General features: G+C 45.1%; 2 protein-coding genes across 2 annotated transcripts in view; both read left to right on the forward strand.

Annotated features, from left to right (window-relative positions):
- Window positions 1–1,616: 1,616 nt before the first annotated feature.
- CRLS1 (cardiolipin synthase 1) lies at window positions 1,617–7,703 on the forward strand. The gene is made up of 7 exons (XM_074579187.1): window positions 1,617–2,065; window positions 2,495–2,632; window positions 3,257–3,386; window positions 3,836–3,921; window positions 4,354–4,422; window positions 4,750–4,841; window positions 6,478–7,703. Exons 1-7 carry the CDS (start codon window positions 1,760–1,762, stop codon window positions 6,563–6,565), a joined length of 909 nt encoding a protein of 302 aa, XP_074435288.1. The 5' UTR covers window positions 1,617–1,759; the 3' UTR covers window positions 6,566–7,703.
- Window positions 7,704–8,234: 531 nt separating this feature from the next.
- COMMD1 (copper metabolism domain containing 1) overlaps window positions 8,235–18,531 on the forward strand; it is an 84,642-nt gene continuing 74,345 nt past the window's right edge. Inside the window, exon 1 of the mRNA XM_074579188.1 lies at window positions 8,235–8,539. Within this exon, the coding sequence (XP_074435289.1) occupies window positions 8,342–8,539 (198 nt within the window). The 5' untranslated portion in view covers window positions 8,235–8,341. The remainder of the gene's footprint in view (window positions 8,540–18,531) is intronic.

An 18,531-nucleotide genomic window follows, 5' to 3' on the forward strand; every position in this document is an offset into this window, starting at 1 on the left:
CCTCCTTTTCTCCAGGCTGAACAACCCCAGCTCCCTCAGACACTTCTCATAAGACTTGTGCTCCAGACCCCTCACCAGCTCCGTTGCCCTTCTCTGGACACGCTCCAGCACCTCAATGTCTTTCTTGTAGTGAGGGGCCCAAAACTGGACACAGTATTCAAGGTGGGGCCTCACCAGTGCCAAGTGCAGGGGGACGATCACTTCCCTAGTCTTGCTGGCCACACTATTGCTGCTACAGGCCAGGATGCTGTTGGCCTTCTCGGACACCTGGGCACACTGCTGGTGGTCATCGGTCCCTGAGCGTCAGCATTTGTGCCACAGAGGATGTGCATTTTTTTGCAAACTGGGAGTTAATCTGTCATGAGGAGGCAAAGTCCTGTATCAGCTAATGGGAAGTAGGTGTTAGATGTTGCCAACAGATTAATGCAGTGTTTGGGTTTTTTTTTTCCTTTCCACGTAGAAGAAATCTTCTCAGACTTGCATAATATAGCCAGGGCATAATGGGTAGAGGACAGAACTGGAATTTCAGAAGCAGGATTGCAGCTCCCCTCCCCTACTCTGGAATGCTGAGGTCAGTGGGAAGAGACCTGGCCCCTGCTCAAGCAGGGCTGGCTTGCGCCAGCTGCCCAGGTCCCTGTCTAGGTGTGGGGTTGATGCTCATGGGGTTCCTGTCAAACCAACTCTCCAGCCTGTCGGGGTCCCTCTGGATGGCTGCAAAACCCTCTGGTGCATCACCCGCTCCTCCCGCTTTCGTATCATCCAGGTCACCATCCTCCACTCCTGCCTTCACCCTCCCCAGCGTTAAAACAGAAAAAAGCAACTAATATCCAATCAATGTGGTGGAGGAATTAATAAACTAACAAGGCCATACACATTTCAGCTACTCTTTCCAGATTCTTTTCAATCTAGAATTCTACCTTTGCAGAAAAGATAGAGTTAAACATCATACATGAGATTCTTGGGGGTTTGTTTGTTGATTGGTGTTTTTCTGGGTTTTGTTTTGTTTTGTTTTTTTTTTTTAAGCACCACCATTTGTTTTGACAGCGTAACTCAAGCTGATTGAACATCTGGGGCTTAAAGCTTAGTGAGCTGCGTGACAAACCGGTGCCATAAACCTGCAGAATAACAACGTCCCTCAGTGCCAGGGAAGGTGGGCGGGAGCAGGCCTCAGGAGCAAACAAATACTCGCACCTGGAAAAGTAAACTCCTTCTTTCTCCTTGAGCTAAAGTAAACGTGGGTGAGGAGCGAGTACCGGGAACAAGAGAGTACTTCACCCCTCTGAGAAGCCTCTTACGGTGAAGCAGACCTGCGTACGGGGCAGCGGGCCTTCACCCTCCTCCGTGAGGGGCTTGTCAGGGCACGGCCGCGGGAGTGGGGTGACCCCAGCCAGCCGCCCGCCATGCCGCCATGGCCGCCGCCGGGAGCCCCCGCGGGGAGAGCGCCGGCCGGCAGGTAGGCCGCAAAACGGTGGAAAAGCGGGTTTTTCCCCCTCTCTCCTCACATTTCTCCGCGCGGCGGGGCTTATTTTTTTAATTCGGCCGCGGGTGGCAGCCTGCCGTAAAGCGCGCGGCGCGGAGAGGGCTGCCGTAAAGCGCCGCAAAAAGTCGCGCGTCCCCCCTGCACCTCCCGCCGATCGCGCCCCGTCGCCGAGCCCCCGCCGGTCTGTTATGGCGGCGGCGGCGGCGGCGGCGGGAGGCTGCTGGCTGCCGCGGGCCGGGCCGTAGCGGGCCGCGGGCGGCAGGCGCCAAGCCCCGCACCATGCTGGCTGCCGCTTGGCTGGGCAGGGGTTTCTGGGGGCTCCTCCGCGGGGCGGGGCGGAGGCGAGCGGCCGGCGGCACTAGGCCGCTGGCGGCGGAGCGGGGTGGAGGCCGCCATGGCGACGGCGGCGTCTTCTGCCTGGCGGCGGGCGCGGGGGGGTACCAACGGCTTCTGCGAGCGCCCGCCGCCCGCCTCCTCAGCGCCGGGGCTGGGGCCGGTCCGCGGCGGGCGGGGAGCGGCGGGGCCGGGCCGCCCGACTCCCCCCTTCCCCCGGAGCGGCGTGTGGCGGGGCGGTGCGCCGAGCTGGTAGGTGACCGGGGTTGTGTGTGTGGGGCGGGGGGTGGCGGTCGGCTTGTCGCCGTGTGGGTGCGGGAAGCTGCCCCGCCGCTGAGGGGAGGGGGACGGGCAGCGCGGCCCCGTGCCGGCGTGGGGGGGCCCTTGGTACCCCTCGGCGGAGCCTGCTGGAAACGGGTGTCACGCCCAGAATTGGATAAAAAAAAAAAAAAAGGGTTTTTTTTGGGTCTGTGGGTGGTGGCGTGTCTCCCTTTGGAAGGCGAAGTTAACGTTTAGTCGTTGGAGGCCACGTCCGTGTGTCTTGCGCAAACGGCAGGCTGCTTCCAAAGAACTTTCTGGCTGTTTCAGCTTAAAGTCTGTGTTTATCTTTATTAATCCTATCACACGCCGAGTTAGGGTTTGCCTTCCTGGCCTGAAGTTTTTTGCTTTCTTGCTTTGCAGTATGAAAACCCCTGGACGATCCCAAATATACTGTCAATGGCAAGAATGGGTTTGGCGCCCGTTTTAGGCTATTTGATTGTTGAAGAAAATTTCAGTGTTGCACTAGGTGTCTTTGTTTTGGCCGGCGTAACGGATTTGGTATGTTTACAACAGTTTGGAAACACTCTGGGGGTAGCGTGGGTTACGGTGAACCCAGTGACGTGTGTTGAAAACTTAAGACTCCGGTGGTGAATGGAAACGAATAAACAGATTAGTGTTTATATTCATTGTTTTCTAGAAATGCTATAAACGTCCTTTGCGACATTGCGAAGGGAGCTCGCAGATGCCTGAAGGGGATTTAGTGCTGGTGGAGCAAAGGGGATATGAGGGTTCCCTGCCCAGCCCCAGGTGGGCATTGTCCAGTCAGCGCTTCCCCATCTAGCGGTCCGTTACCACGTGCCGGTGTCCCCGGTGTGCCTATCGTGACAGCAATTGTGTGAATTTTAGAACATCAGTTTCCTTTTTTTTCCTTTTCCCCCTTTCTTCTTTTTATTTTCATTTTTTTAAATAATAATTGAACGTGTTCAGAGACTTCCACAATCTGGAATGCAATGTGAAAAAAGCATGATGCCAATGTCAGCTAACAGGTGTCGTATTTCATCTTAGTTAAACTAGCTATATTATGTGATGTCATTCATGAAATATCTCTGTGACAGTAACATATATAAGCTGTATTTATTCTTAGTTTTCTAACAGAGAAACGTTGAACTTTGTTTTTCCTAGTTGGACGGATTTATTGCACGAAACTGGGCTAATCAGAAATCAGCTTTGGGAAGTGCTCTTGATCCTCTGGCTGATAAAATTCTCATCAGTGTGCTCTACGTCAGCCTAACTTGTGTGAATCTTATCCCAGGTGAGAAAATGTCATTTCTTGCGTGTACTACATAAGCTAAAGAAGCTAATTTTATGTGTAGTCATATTTATTGTGTGTCTAGAAGGAAAACTGTGTATAGCTCAAAACTTTTGCTTTGTCAGTTGCACTTTGCTATTTGTTCCTATTAAATTCTTAAAAAAAGTCACTTCCCCACCACAATAGACCTGCAAAACAAAAATCATTACTGCCGTTTTCAAGTGTACTTTCTTTAAAGCAGTAGTAGTTGCGTAAAAAGTTTTCTCGTAGACTGGATTGTTTTAAGACTTTCAGAAGTCATGTTAGAAGTCTTCCGTTGTGCATAAATCTTGTTCAGCAGAAGTTGAGAGTGGTTATTTCTTCTGGCTTCATATTTTGTGCTCTTTTGATTTCATTTTGGTTTTAATCATGGACGTGATTTTTCACTAGAACCTGTTGGCTTGTTTTTTCAGTTTCACTTACTTCCATGATCATCCTGAGGGATGTAGCGCTCATTGCTGCTGTTTTTTATGTGCGATACAAAACTCTTTCTCCACCGGTAAGCGTATAGCATTAAACAGAATTGTGTGAACGTGTTATCCTTTTATTTTGATTAAATCTTTTGTATTTTTACAAGTATTAAAACAACTGAAAAAGCCTTTAACAAAGTTGTAACCAAGGTATTTTCATCTTGAGACTTGGTGGTTGCTCAAAGCTTGGGTGGATAGCCTAAGATGTAATGCTGTGCTTGTTCTTTTGCCAGATAGATTTGTAAGCAGAGCAGTACTTCATAAAATAGGTCTCATAAAGATGAGTCACAGCTACTGATAACTTTTTTTTTTTCTGTGTATGATGTGTAATAAATCATATAAGAGCAGTAGGGGTATATTTCTTTAGTGCTACAATTGACTTCTCTGTGTCATGCGAAGAGGTATATCAAATTGAATATGCTAGAATTGCCTTTTTTTTCTTTTCTTTTCTACCCCAACAGAGAACACTCAGTAGGTATTTTAACCCTTGTTATGCTACTGCCCAATTAAAACCAACATTCATTAGCAAGGTAAGAGTAGTAACTCATTACAAAAGATAACTCCTCAGTACTTGGGGTGGTGTGTAGTTTGGAGGGAGGGGGCTATTTACTGCTGAGTGCCGTTTCAAAATAGCGCCAACTAATTTGGAGGCAATTTAAATCCTGACAGATTTTGAACTGTGCTTTGTCAGAGCATGTGCTAATTTTGAGTGTGTAAGATGCTTCATTAAAAGAGGTTTCTAAATAAATTTTCTGTATATAGACTAATACTTAAACCAGTAATCAAAGTGTATATTGATATTCCTTGCATAATACACGTCCTCATTTTGGTCATGTTTGCTATTTTGCTTTTGTCAGATGAATACAGCGGTCCAGCTGATGTTGGTGGCAGCTTCTTTAGCAGCTCCTGTTTTCAATTATGTGGACAGCATATATCTGCAGACATTATGGTAACTTCATCTCTCCACTGTTTTTTGAGATAATTTAATGTTCTCCTAAAGGAACTGGTAATTGAGATTAATCTAATTGTGTGGAACAAAAAAAAAAACCCCACCTGTGCCCAGATGATGTAATAGATCCATATGCCTGAATTTTTACACATTTATTCTTAACTGACACAGGAGCTAGATATTTATTGGTACTTAATTTACTACACAAGCAACAAGTCGTCAAATGAAACTAGTTAAGATCCAGGAATAATAGGTAAGAAACAAGACTTCAGAATAGACATGGTGTACACGGGCAGAGTGTAAATTCAGATTAATAGAAAAGAAGGGGGTGGGCAGAAAGGCTGTATGGATTCCTTATTTATTAGTGCAGTAAGTGTCCTTGAAAAAGCACCTTTGATATCAGTAAAAGTAGATGGGAAGTGTTTTCTTAGTTTTGCTTTATACTGTACCTGCTGTCTTGAAATCTTCAGGTTTCTGAAGCCTCTTTGAAAAGCACCTGGAGAAATCAGTGATTCCCGCTAGACTGTAGGGAGGAAGGGGAGGGATCGAATGGCAACAGCTGTACAGGAGCGTACCTCCTCAAGTAACAGCTGTTCCTTTCGCTGCTGTCATTGGAGATCTGAACTGTGACTGAATCATAGCTGAAGGCAGGTGTTACAGTGCAGTTATTTCTTCTGAGCAGTTATGTACAAGGTCAGAACAAAGAGGGCAGCAGATAGCAGAATTACTTACTAACTTAGTTTAAAGTAGTGGAAAATCCAGGGTTTCTTGCCTTTTAGGGGGGAAAAAAAAAAACAAAAACAAACAAAACCAAACAAGGCAAACCCCAAAGCTTTCAGGAGTTCTTAACAGTCAATGTGGTTTGTCATCCTGTTGGAAAGCCAAATCTAGAATTGCATCTGTGAAAGACACTTGCCTTGCTGCTTGTCTGGGACTCTCAGAGAGTTACCGTGTTGTAAGTGATGGAGAAATGCTGGGTGTAACTTCCCAAGGTCCTCTGTAAATGTTCTTGGAAATGCCCTGGCTGAGTCTGGCGGTGTGTTCAGGGAGGGCAGGACTGTAGCAGGGGCCCACACCTCAATGGTGTCAGCCTTTGACACAGAGGAACACTGCTAATTTAGAGATATATTTGATTATTTCCCAGCTTCTGGGAAAGGAACAAAAGTAGCTGAAGCTGAAACTTGTGCTTTAGCTTTAGAACTTGGTAAAACGGTAAGTTCAAGCCTTGTACGATTTGAACACTCCCCTTTCGTACTACCAAGGGATAGTTCCTCACGTTGGTCAGTTCTCAAGCTGGTAAAAAATATATAGGGTACAAATACTGAAACGGATCTTTTGTCTTCCCTTCTCTAAAACAAGTGCTAATACCGTAAAAATTTGGCCTAGTATGCAGTTACACTGAAGCATGCCACACAGCTCTGGGTGGCAATTCCTTTGTTTATCTAATCCTCTGCTTAGTACTGAATTTCAGCATATAAACTGCAAACTCCATTTCTGTAGGACGTAGTCCTTGACTGTGTAGTGAAAAATAGGGAAGATGCTTAAAAATAACACTTTTTATTATTGTACTTAGACTCAAACAACTTACAGGACTTAGAGGACTTACATAGACTTACAGGAACTGTTTTCCCCAAAGGTGCGTCACAGCTTTCACGACGGTAACATCTGCGTACAGCTATTACCACTACGGCCGAAAAACGGTTCAGGTGATAAACAACAAATGAAGTATTCCCAAAAGGGCTGGCTCTCGGCCACATGGTGTTCTCTGCTGCTGAAGGTGGCTGTAACGCAACCAAGTTTTGGATCAAGAGCTCTTTGTTTTTCTGCTTAGACCATGGATGGTATCACAATGAAGTGAAGTTTGAACATGTACTGTGTATATATATAGAGAGAGACTTTTCAATGTATTTTTAATTTGTTTAAAAATAAGGTTGTTTACAAAACCAAATAAATAATATTCTTAAAGATGCAGGTCACTGGTTGCTGCCATGTGCATTCTGAATAATTTTGTACTGGTTTTGAAGTCAAAATACACTTTTCACCAGCTTTTTGTCGTCTTCGTGCCAGGCACTAAGTAGGCTGAGATCTGAGAAGAAAAAGCAATTATAAGAACAAATTCGTCCTTGTACCTTGACCTAAGTGAGTACACCAGCATTGCTCATTAGGACTTAAAGGCGTGCTTCAGCTTGCAGCGGAAGAAGGTATGTCATCGAGGAACTGTATCTTCAGAAATTTGAACCGGTGTGACAGAAATTGTACTTAATATTCTGTGGGGATACGGATAAGCCATGAAGAGATACTGCCCTGCTCCCTTTTCTTTGTAAATGCGAGCAGTGGTGAACTGTACTTGTCAGAGAAGAGTTTTGAGTTGTGGAAGGCTCAGCTGTGCAGCAAGGAGTCGGTACCCAAGGCGGAGTTACGTTTCTTGTGCCTCATACTCATTTCTAGTGATTGAAAGAAAATCCTGTACCTCCAGATTCTTTAACACTTCTAAAGATGCCATTTAATCTAGATACCATGGGAGAAAAAGGACATTTTAAATACTGTCCAAATGAATGAAGAGAGTGGAAGAAACCTGGAGCTGTCTGTACTGTTAATTCTTCCTGGCCTCAAGAGGTGTCCGCTGGGGTCCCCCTCAGGCGAGTTCTCTGCCTGTTCTTGGCTTACGGAAAGATGCAGAATAAAGAACTGGACAGAACACGTCAATCGTATCGATCACAAACTTACATTTTCTATTTTCGAGCAATGTGATATTTCTTATGTACCGTAAAGAGTGCAACTATGAAGGGCTTAAATGATGTAAATCAGGTGGTTAATGATGCCGCTGTGTCATTAGTGGAAGAAAATTTGCTGTAGACGTCATTCTTGGGAGCACACAGTCTCTTTTGTGACTGCATATGCTTGTATAGGCAAAGCATTTTAATATTTTTTTATATTTAAACTTGTATAGAATGGTGCACAGAGAAAACACTTGATTTTTGTTGGTACCTTTTCCTTAACTGTCCCTGTGCTTCATGTCTACCCTGCATCTCACAGCAAAGGGACAGAGCAAAGCCTATAGAAGTTTCTTTAAAATACCTGACTATTTGGTAAAATGGAGTACTTTTTCTTGAAGAAACAGTTTGGAAAGGGGAAAGTTGTTGTACCCCATTGGGTGATACTGTTTGGGTCTGGTTAAGGGTATGCATGGGTTTGGGTGGGGAGGCGTGTTTTGTGTATTTTTGTTTCTTTTTTTAATCATGGACGCCTTTGCAACCTTGCATGAAATGATCGGAGGGGGGAAGAATAGGGGCGGGCGAAGGTCGTTACGCTTGTTAATTGTCTGGATAATGAGCTAAATGTACGGGCCTCGGTATTTGTGCTCAATAAAACCCGCCTGGGTGGCAGAGCCAGTGCTGGGTGCTTTGGGCTGTGCGGGGAGCGCGGCGGGGACTGTCCCCCTGCGGCCGCCGTAGCGCGGGGCCGGGCCGGGCGGTGGCTCCGCCCCCCTCCCCTCAGCCATGGCGGCCCCGGAGCCGCCGCCGCCGCCTCCGGGCGATGGCTCCAAGCCGCTGAGCGGGCTCCTCAGCGGCATCGCCCAGGCCGCCTACCACGGCAAGGCCGGCATCACGGAGGAGCTGCTGCGGGGGCAGCTCTACCCCGAGGCGGCGCCGGAGGAATTCCGCGCCCTGCGAGCCAAGATGGGCGGCCTGCTACAGGTTAGCGGTCCCCGGGGAGGCGGGGGACACGGGGCTCCGGAGGGCCCCGGCGGAGGTCGGGGTCTCCCCCCACCCCGGGAGCGGGAGCCCCTCAGCGAGGGGTAGGCGAGGACCTTGGGTTTGCCGCTGCTGGGGGCGAAGTGGCGCCCGGCGGCTGGGCACTCGGGCCGTGGGTTTTGGGTACATTCCTGAGGAAAAAAATTTAATTGAAGGTAGTAGGCATTTACCATATCCCGTTTTGGCTGGATAATTTTTCATGCCCGACCCCTGTGTTTAGCAGCGAGCTTTTTATGTCGCCTTTTTCCCTTGCTAAAGTGTCCTTCCTTACACACGAGTAAAGCCGCGACGTTTGCTTGCTGGGCTGCCCCTGTCGTTACACCTTCTTTTCACTACTTGCTGCTCGTATTGCCGAAGATCATCAACCTGTTTTTCAAAACAACATCTTTTAAATTGCGGTTCTCTAAAGGATCCCTGCGTTTACCTTGTTGTGTTAGTCTGCATGATGAAAAAAAAAGTCAGAAATTTTAAAAGGAATTGGCTTTGCTTGTGTTCTTCTCTGTTACAAGGTCATGCATCTGTGTTATTTGTTACAAGGTCAAAAAAAAATACTGCAAAATGCCCTCTTTTTTTTTTTTTTCTCTGTATTGCTGCTTCTGTATCGGGAGTCAGTATGTTAGTGCGAACACATGTGTTAGTGCAGCAGATGAGCAGTTAAACACTGCTTTAAATGATCTGGATCACTCAGTGTGGTGTCACTAGATTTGGCTTAGTCTCTCGTAGTGATGCCATGTCCACAGTGCTGTCAGCAGCAGTGTCCCTCAGTGCATCAGGTTAAGGAGCTGCACCTGGGAAACCTGCTGCTTCCATTTGGTATTTCTTTATTGTTGCTCCTGCTGGACTATGTCCAGCTCTGGAGCCCCCAACATCAGAAGGACATGGACCTGTTGGAGCAGGTCCAGAGGAGGCCACGAAGATGCTCAGAGGGCTGGAGCACCTCTGCTGTGAGGACAGGCAGAGAGAGTTGGGGCTGTTCAGCCTGGAGAAGAGAAGGCTCTGGGGAGACCTTAGAGCCCCTTCCAGTCCCTAAAGAGGCTACAGAAAAGCTGGGGAGGGACTCTGGATCAGGGAGTGGAGCGGTAGGATGAGGGGTAACAGTTTTAAACTGAAAGAGGGGAGATTTAGATGAGATATCAGGAAGAAATTCTTTACTGTGAGGGTGGTGAGACACTGGCCCAGGTCGCCCAGAGAAGCTGTGGCTGCCCCATCCCTGGAGGTGTTCCAGGCCAGGCTGGATGGGGCTTTGAGCAACCTGGTCTGGTGGGAGGTGTCCCTGCCCACGGCAGGGTGGTTGGAACTAGGTGATCTTCAAGGTCCCTTCCATCTGTGATTCTGTGCCTGAGGACAGCCGCCTCTGTGGGCAGAGCAGTTGGGTCTGCCCTGTTTCTGCAAGACGCAGTGTGCCTGTTAGGAAGTATGGTGTTGCCAGTTTGATGGGTCTTGCCCCTTTCACCCCATCTGCTGCCGCTGCTTCTTACCTTCTGAGAACTACAATGCTTTTTGGACCACACTGTGAGCTGACAGTTTTCTGTTGGATTATTGAGTTACTACTCAAAGGGAGGAAAAAAAAAAATCACTGCGAAGTTCCTGAGTTTAAATTGTCTCATGACAAAGATCTGACGAGCATCAGAGATGGTGAAAGGAGACATTTGGTAGTACGTAGCCAGGAGCAAAGGGGAGCAGGAAGAAAGATGCGCTGTCTTCAGTAGCAAGCTATTTTGCTGGCATATGAAAGTAGGCTGAAATCTATGGCTGTTGATGTACTGAGCAGTGAACTAGAGTTTCTCAGAATTGGGCACGCTGACAGTTCCCTGCTCTGTCTTGTGAGGTGATGGTGACCTGTGGTACCAGAGCGCAGGAACTAACATGAGGATCAGTGTCTGAATCCACGGCTAAAAGGCATGAGGTTTTGAGTTCTACCTGACAGTATCACTGAAAAAAGAGATGGCTTTCTGCTGTGTCCTACTCTTTTAGAAAAAGAAACTAATACTCCCTGCGTTCCCTGCCCTCCATGTGCTCTGTCTGATATTTCGACACTTTGCTGTAGATTCCCGTTCAATTCTTGATTTGCTTTTCATTTTCATTCTTTAAATTAGCTTCCTCTCTAAATACACCTAAGCCAAATTTTACTGTGGTACCCATTCTCCCCTGTTCTGATAGTAATTTTTCAGACCTGATGGTTATATCCTCTTCTCTTCTTTTTTTTCCCCTCACCTGTTTTTCTTGGTGCTTTTTTCTGAGGTGCTTTTGACTTACCTCTGAGACATGTGGCAGGTAACGCATGGAATACAAGGACTATTTCTCTAGTTCTTTCAGTGCAGCACTGCAGTATAGTAACTTTAGGTAACTGATAACTTCATAAGAATAATCTCCAAACTCTCTGTAGGCTTTGTTTTTGTTTGCAGAAATGGGTAGCTCCTTAGCCATCACTGAAATGTGACAGATGCTCAGCCAATGATGTGATGTGTTTCAGGCCAGAAGAAAACACAGTGCCACATCCAGAGGAAATAAACAGAGAAACTTAGGTAGGCAAATGTAGGTGGCAGATTTGGGATTTGATGAGGATGCTGGCACTCATTTTCTGCTTTTATTGAGGGTCCGTTGTTTCTTTAATGATCAGGTTCATATGATGCCCTGAAAAGCCTGGAATGAAAGCTGAATCATAAGGATTGATTCTTGCAGGACTTAAGACTCTCTGGTTTTGTCTGTGGGTTTTTTTTCCTTTGCCTCTCAAATATAGCTCTTATTCAAGCACTGTTGAGATGTCATATTCTGGACATAATGTTAATTCAGGCCCCAGAAAACACAGATGATTAAAATTATTGGGTATTTACCCATTGTTGTAACATAGGCATATAGTTTAGGAGGATGGAGGGAGAGAGGATATCACATTCCCCGTGTGCTGCTTTCAGGAACAAAACTGGTAACAACTGTGGTGTTCGAGGTCACGCCTTCCAGTGTAAATTAGCATCTCACTATTGTCAGGTTTGTCTTGTGGTCTCCATGGCCAACCACTCTGCTCATGTCCTTACAGACAAAATTCCTGGGAAATAACCAAAGTTTATGCAGTTCAACACACTTTAAAGTTGGAGTTTTGAGCTAACAAGCTACTTTGTACAGATAACAACTTCATGTTGATTTTGGGGTGCTTATTTCTAGTGGGTGACCTAAAGGAAGTAACACTTAAGTCCTGTGGATTCTTTCAGGCTCTCTGTTGTAGAGCATCCTAAAAAATCCCTTGGCTTTCTGGTCATTTTGAGGGCCCTCCCTTTTTCACACCTCCCAGTGTAGGGAGGAAAGATTGTTTTTAGAGTTGTACTTTGGAAGCAGGGAGGCTTAAACTTACTTTCCTTTCCCTCCATCTACCTAGTGGAAAAATCCATTGTCTGAAGCCATCACACAGAGACATGGTGTGAGCTGTTTCCTTCTGTTTGAACGATGTGGCAGGGGTAGGGTGAGGGGAAAGTCGTCTTGGCCCTACAAGTTCCTTAACTAAACATTTAAGCACCTAAGAACTGCAAAACACATACGTGCATACTTCAGAGTTGCCTGGAATACTTTAATTATCTCTGTGGATTTAAATGTGGGGCATTTTTGTGCTATATTTTATTTGCTGACAACAACAAACTTCAAAAGTGTTCCTCTGTCCTTATAACATCTTAGTTAACATCTTAGCCTTTGGACACACACCTTGGAGGTGAGCAAGCTCCACTTGAAGATCTGTGTTGTCCCTGCCTTGTCAATTGTCACATGAATTTCTGAGCAAATTTATTCCAGTCTTGATATTTAATTCATTGTGAAACATCTGCATGATTAAAGTGTTAAGAGCAATGTTTCTGTTATCTTTTTGTGGTTTTGTTTTTTCCTTCCTCCTCTGGGTGGTGGAGGAAGGGGAGCAAACAGCAGAATAGCAACAGAAAGTCAGAGGACTTGTTTATGCAGCCATTTCCCGTGTGTGCAGTGATCTGCATCTGAAGACATGTAACTTTTATGTCTCCATTGATGATGGTACCTAACCACACCAAATACATTCTTTTGGGAGGAGGCCACACTGTTTATTTTCAAATACCTCATTCAGAAGCCCAGGTCCTTGGTATGGTCAATGTGGAAAAGATTAGATGTCTTACACTGTCTCCTGTTGACTTTATAGGGAATGTAAGCACCTAAATCAGATGGGATGAGTAGTGCCTCATTCCTTCCTCTTGAGGATTTTTTTCTCTGATGCCCATCTTCTTGATGGTTAGAAGCAGAGCGATTCATTGCCCTTGTGATTTAATTGCTGCGGTACTTCATGTGTTCAAAGTAGTACTCATGGATGAGTACCATAAATCAACACTTGCCTGTATTAGAGCTGAGTATAAATAAGGTGAAGAACTTTCCTGTAGCCTCCTGCATTCCACCTGTGCAAAGCATGGCACCTCTGAAAAGTATGAAGATGAATAAGGGCCACAAAAGTGTATAATATTTACTGCAGCAATAAGTATTTAGATGTTTCTTTTCCCCTGGTTAGCATATAGAGTAGTCCTGGTTTTGTATTTATAAAAGATGATGTGATCTACTTCTTACAGCTGTTTCCTTTCCTGCCCATAGGTCTGCTGAATGTGCACGAAATCATCTGACCTCTGTCTAAAATGCTGAATTTACTTCTAGAGAAATCACATTACCTTAATACATTTACTTTTTAAAAAATCTCATTTATTTTCTTGTGTGGACTATCCTGGAAGGTAGATCAAAGCCCTAGGAAGGCTTTGGAGAACGGTACTCTTTCAGTGTTCTTCTGACAATTGGTTTTTACCGTCTGCCTTCATGCTTCCCAGCCTCCTGACTCACAAGGTTTCAAAACATTGAGAAACTGGGGGAGAGGGGAGATCAGCGTTTGCACGTTCTCACCCCCAGCTTTTTTTGGTTTTCAAAGACTTTTTCATCCTGATTAAAATACTAAATTTGTCTCCTCCTTACATAAGTTTAATTTACTGCCTTAGTTCAACCGGTAATAAAAAGCTGCTTTACATCTGGAGTAATTCCACTGTTTTCCTTTTGGTGGCAGTAGGCTATTGGATTTATTAAATGTGGTTATTTGCTGCTGTGTTGGAAGCATCCTGGTTCTCTCTTCTGCTGCAGAACAAACTGTACGTTGGCTAAATGACAATAAAAATGTCAGTCTAAATATTTTATTATATTTGATTTATAAGAGTTTATTTTCACAAATACTGAGAGTGTCACCATCTGTAATAAATACACTGCTATGTCATTGGTAAAATATTAATCAGACTCTACGTAAGTAATATGTGAGAACCGAGAGCTTGATATCCAACATACGAGATGCACCCAAACTCTGTGTATATGCTTTATAACATCCGCTAGCCCTCTTCTATTGGTGGTTTTCATTAGGAATCATGCTGATATTTCTACCAGATTTTTCTGATCACTGTGATGTTTCGTTTCACTGTTTTCAGCCAAGAGGCTGATGGTACCATCGTTATTTGGCTCTCCTGTGCCACTGGCATGCAAGTAAGTCCCATCTAGAAGCTATTTCTATGTTGTGAAATGCCCAGCTGTTTCTAGTGACTACTTTTCTTTGTGCCTTCGGGGAAAATCTGTTGAATAAGAAAGCTTTTGATCAAAATCTGAGGCTTATTGAGGGGAAGACTCAGTGCTACTAGCAGATAAAATCGCTTGGTGTGTAAAATGCTTTGGAGTGGCACCAGAAAACGATGGGTGCTTTGGAGGCTGATCAGTGCCATTAGCACATGTTGTCCCTAAGGACTGTCACTGTCCCGCTAGGGACTGCAGTCCTTTCCCTATGAAGTTGCTGCTGTTACTTAGAGAGAAGGTTCCAAAGCATCACTGCCCCTGCTTGAGAAGGAAGAGACTATCGGATCTTCAGAAAAGGGGCCTGCCCTTAGGTTAAAAGTCAGAGCAGAAAACCAGTCATAGGGTTCGCTTGGTTGTGGAGGATAAAGGCCTTTGCATCTTCTTCAGCAGGATTTCTGCTGACAGCCGCTGGTGGGAAACAAGTGACTTCTTGCATTTTCTAATAAGGAAATAGAGTTATCGTTCTTCCTGCTCCCCAGATACCTTGTGATTCCTCAAGTACGTGAACTCTGAGTCATGAACTCTGGAGTGCTTTGCAGTTGTCCGAGCTTCTGCAGGGCTGAGAGGCAGAACAGCTTTCTAGCTGAAAATGCATCCTACCCAGTGTTATGCCTTTCACTCCAGTGAATGACTGTGCCTATTGTGAAGAATTGTATTTGTTATTGGCCTAGGCAAAAATATACTAACAATAACTTTACACAGAATTTCGTGAGGGAGGGAATGTCTACAGTGTTATAATTGGACATACATGAGAAAATGATTCTTATCTCCATTCATGTTTGCTTGGAACAACTAAATAACAATCCTAGTCTTCCTTTTTTTTTTTTTTTTTTTTAATTTAGCGAAACACCACTGTTATATAGCTCACTAATCTGAACACAGCTTGATTGCCACCTCTGTAGTGTCTGGTGTTGCATTTTCTCTTCTCTGTACATAAAGTCTACAGTTCTTGCTTCTTTGTTTTTCTTTTCTTTTTTTCCCTATTTCAGCATCATCTTAGGAGGATAGAAAATTGAATGTTTACTTGAACTAGCACCTGCTGTATTGCAGTGATGTAAATGTTCATGGATACTGCCCCAAAGCATTCTTAATAGGGTTTGCAATATGAATTATTTTAGATTTTAGGTATGTGTATGTGTCATCAGTTCAAATAAGGACTACTGCAGCTGACAATTGTAGGAACAACGTAAAGCAGAGGAGGAAAATTCTTCAAAAGAATGAATTGGAGAGGAAGGTTGGCTGCAGGATGTGATGTGGTTGAAGAACGTTGACAGGAGCGGTAAGATCAGTGTTTCACTCCCTGCAGCAGCAATTTATTGCTTGTATGTGTCAGCTAGAAAGAACAATGTACCTGCATTGTTCTGGACTTTTTAATACTCCTGTTTTTGTGATTTCTCCAGTTGCAAAACTTGGTGTTTGTGTTGCTAAAGCCTTTCATATTTGCCATGCTGTTTTCATTGCTATTGTCATTACTGATAAGATGTGTAGAAGGCGGTGTTATTGCTGGTAGCTGCAGGATGTGGAGGTGATGGCATTGGGCTGTTGTTTAAACCATGGGGTGTGAGCAAGGAATCTGCACCTCCACATCACAAACCTCACAGTCTTCCTACTGCTGTGCAGCTACAAGTGCAAATCCTGTAGGCAGGCAGGAATGGGAGGGCTCCCACCATTATAACGTCGTTCATTTAATTAGGAGTATTTTCTGTAACGCAAACATGAGACAGAGGCCGATCCAAGTCTCCTTTCATTTGAGATTGTAAAGTTCCAATACGCCGTAATGGTGCCACTTCAGTGAAAATGGCTTACCTTACATTTAATGGTTTACTTGACCTCTTGTGTCATATTATTGTTTTATGTTCTTACTATGGAAAAGCATTAAATTAAAAGAAGTCAGCAGACCTACGTCATCGATGTATCATAGGTGTGGTAAACTCTGTATTGCCCAAAGGAGAAGCAACTCTCTCTCTCTCTCTGCGTTTTTCCTCAATTACAGCGTTGATTATATCTCTGCAAGTAAAGATCTAGTTGCTTTGTCCCAGTTGCGGAGGTGGGGGCTGCCCTATCTGTCCTGTCTAGAGCAGGCAGGTCAGTACCAGCTCTTCTTGTTTATAATGACTCTGCATTACGTCTTAGTTTTAAAATGATCTAACGAAAATCTGCTAATTGTCTCTTAATGGACTTCCAGAACAGTGTGCTGCTGAGAAAGTTGGATTCCATGGTGGTCCCGATGCTTCATATCCTGCTGCTTTCCTTTTTCCTATTCATGCTTATGGTTCAGTTTGTTGTATTTTTATAACTTCTTCTAGGAAGTAGTATTTTCATCATTAATAACACCATCAAGTTTTGGATGGACTCTTTATTTCACAGAATGGTAAGGGTTGGAAGGGACCTCTGGAGATCGTCTAGTGCAACCCTCCTGCCAAAGTAGAGTCACCTAGAGCAGGATGAACAGAAATGCATCCAGGCAAGTTTTGAATATCTCCAGAGGAGACTCCACAACCTCTCTGGGCAGTCTGTTCCAGTGCTCTGGCACCCTCAAAGTAAAGAAGTTTTTCCTCATGGAAATGGAATTTCCGGTGTTCCAGTTTGTGCCTGTTGCCCCTTGTCCTGTCGCTGGGCACCACTGAAAAGAGTCTGGCCCCAGCCTCTTGCCACCCGCCCTTTAGATACTGATAAGCATTGGTGAGATCCCCTCTCAGCCTTCTCTTCTCCAGGCTAAACAGACACAGGTCTCTCAGCCTTTCCTCATCAGAGAGATGCTCCAGTCCCCTCATCATCTTTGTAGCCCTCTGCTGGACTCTCTCCAGCAGTTCCTTGTCTTTCCTGAACTGGGGAGCCCAGAACTGGACACAGTACTCCAGATGTGGCCTCACCAGGGCAGAGTAGAGGGGGAGGACAACCTCCCTTGACCTGCTGGCCACGTTCTTTTTAATCCACCCCAGGAGACCATTGGCCTTCTTGGCCACAGGGGCACATTGCTGGCTCATGGGCAACTTGTTGTCCACCAGGACTCCCAGATCCCTCTCTGCAGAGCTGCTTTCCAGCTGGTCAACCCCTAACCTGTACCGGTGCGTGGGGTTATTCCTCCCGAGGTGCAGGACCCTACACTTGCCCTTCTTGAACTTCATTAGGTACCTCTCCGCCCAACTCTCCAGCCTGCCCAGGTCTTGCTGAATGGTGGTTCAGCCTGCAGGTGTGTCAGCCACTCCTCCCCGTTTTGTGTCATCGGCAAACTTGAGGAAGGTACACTCTGTCCCTCATCCAGGTCATTGATGAATATGTTGAGTAAGACTCTTTTTTTTTTCTCAAAAAAACCCACACAGAGATATGATTAGCATAAGTTACATAGATCTATGTGTGTGTGATTAGCATATGTTGTGTATATACACGTGTATATATATGCACACATGCATGCACAGAAAGGGAAGTGTATTGATTATGCAGATATTCATCATATGGACATCTGATCCCTGCAGTGTTTCTCTTGACCTTAACAAGAGTCTACTGTGCTTGAAGGCTGGGGAGTTGGATCTTGCCTTTGAAGTTCATTACTACAAATTAAATGCTTCTACTATACTTAATTAGTATTCATCAAACACTTGCTGTATGGAGTATATTTGAAAAGGGAGAAAGACTCCCTTAGGCTCCACATGTAGTTTCATGCCTATATTTCAGTAACACTAATGCTCCATTCCCAGTTCCCCAAGGTGTGGGGGAAATGCTGAAGAGGTTAATGAAAGTTCACTGCCATCATCTCAGCACCAGTGATTTTCTGGACTAGTATGAGTTCATAGAATCACAGAATGGTTTGCGTTGGAAGGGACCTTAAAGATCACCTAGTTACAACCCCCCTGGGTTCCAACCCCACAGTTCAACCCCCTTGTTCCAACCCCACAGTTCAAGCCTGGCCTTGAACGCCTCCGGGGATGGGGCAGCCACAGCTTCTCTGGGCAACCTGTTCCAGTGTCTCACAGCTGAAGGAAGAGTTGTCTTTCCTCTAAATGTGGCCTGTGAAAAGGGGAGAACTTGAGTTTTCTTTTTTTCAGTTTGCTGCATAAAGAAGGACTAAAAGGAATGGAAAGGCTGTACACTGAAATTATATTCTTCATTATATGATACTTTTGAAATTGTGTCTGTTATAACTGGTGGGAAGGAAGATTACTGCTTGCTTGCTCCAGGAGAGTGCTGGTGTTGGCAATGGAGTAACAATTCTTATTCTAACCTTGCCGGTCTCACATGAGGGTGCCACACAGCTGAGCGGATAATAGACTTCTTCCTATCTTCAAATATACATATATTTTTTTCATTGCAAGTAAAGATTAATCTTACTAGGAAAAAAG

Source organism: Larus michahellis, chromosome 3 (genome assembly GCF_964199755.1).
Source record: "Larus michahellis chromosome 3, bLarMic1.1, whole genome shotgun sequence".
NCBI classification, from domain to species: domain Eukaryota; kingdom Metazoa; phylum Chordata; class Aves; order Charadriiformes; family Laridae; genus Larus; species Larus michahellis.

Bases quoted from the DNA above. Each gene is read 5' to 3' on its own strand.
- CRLS1 (XM_074579187.1), top strand. From the start codon at position 1,760: ATGCTGGCTGCCGCTTGGCTGGGCAGGGGTTTCTGGGGGCTCCTCCGC. The intron at 2,066-2,494 runs GTAGGTGACCGG...CTTGCTTTGCAG, and splicing joins CGGGGCGGTGCGCCGAGCTG to TATGAAAACCCCTGGACGAT. The intron at 4,842-6,477 runs GTAACTTCATCT...TTTTCCCCAAAG, and splicing joins ATATATCTGCAGACATTATG to GTGCGTCACAGCTTTCACGA.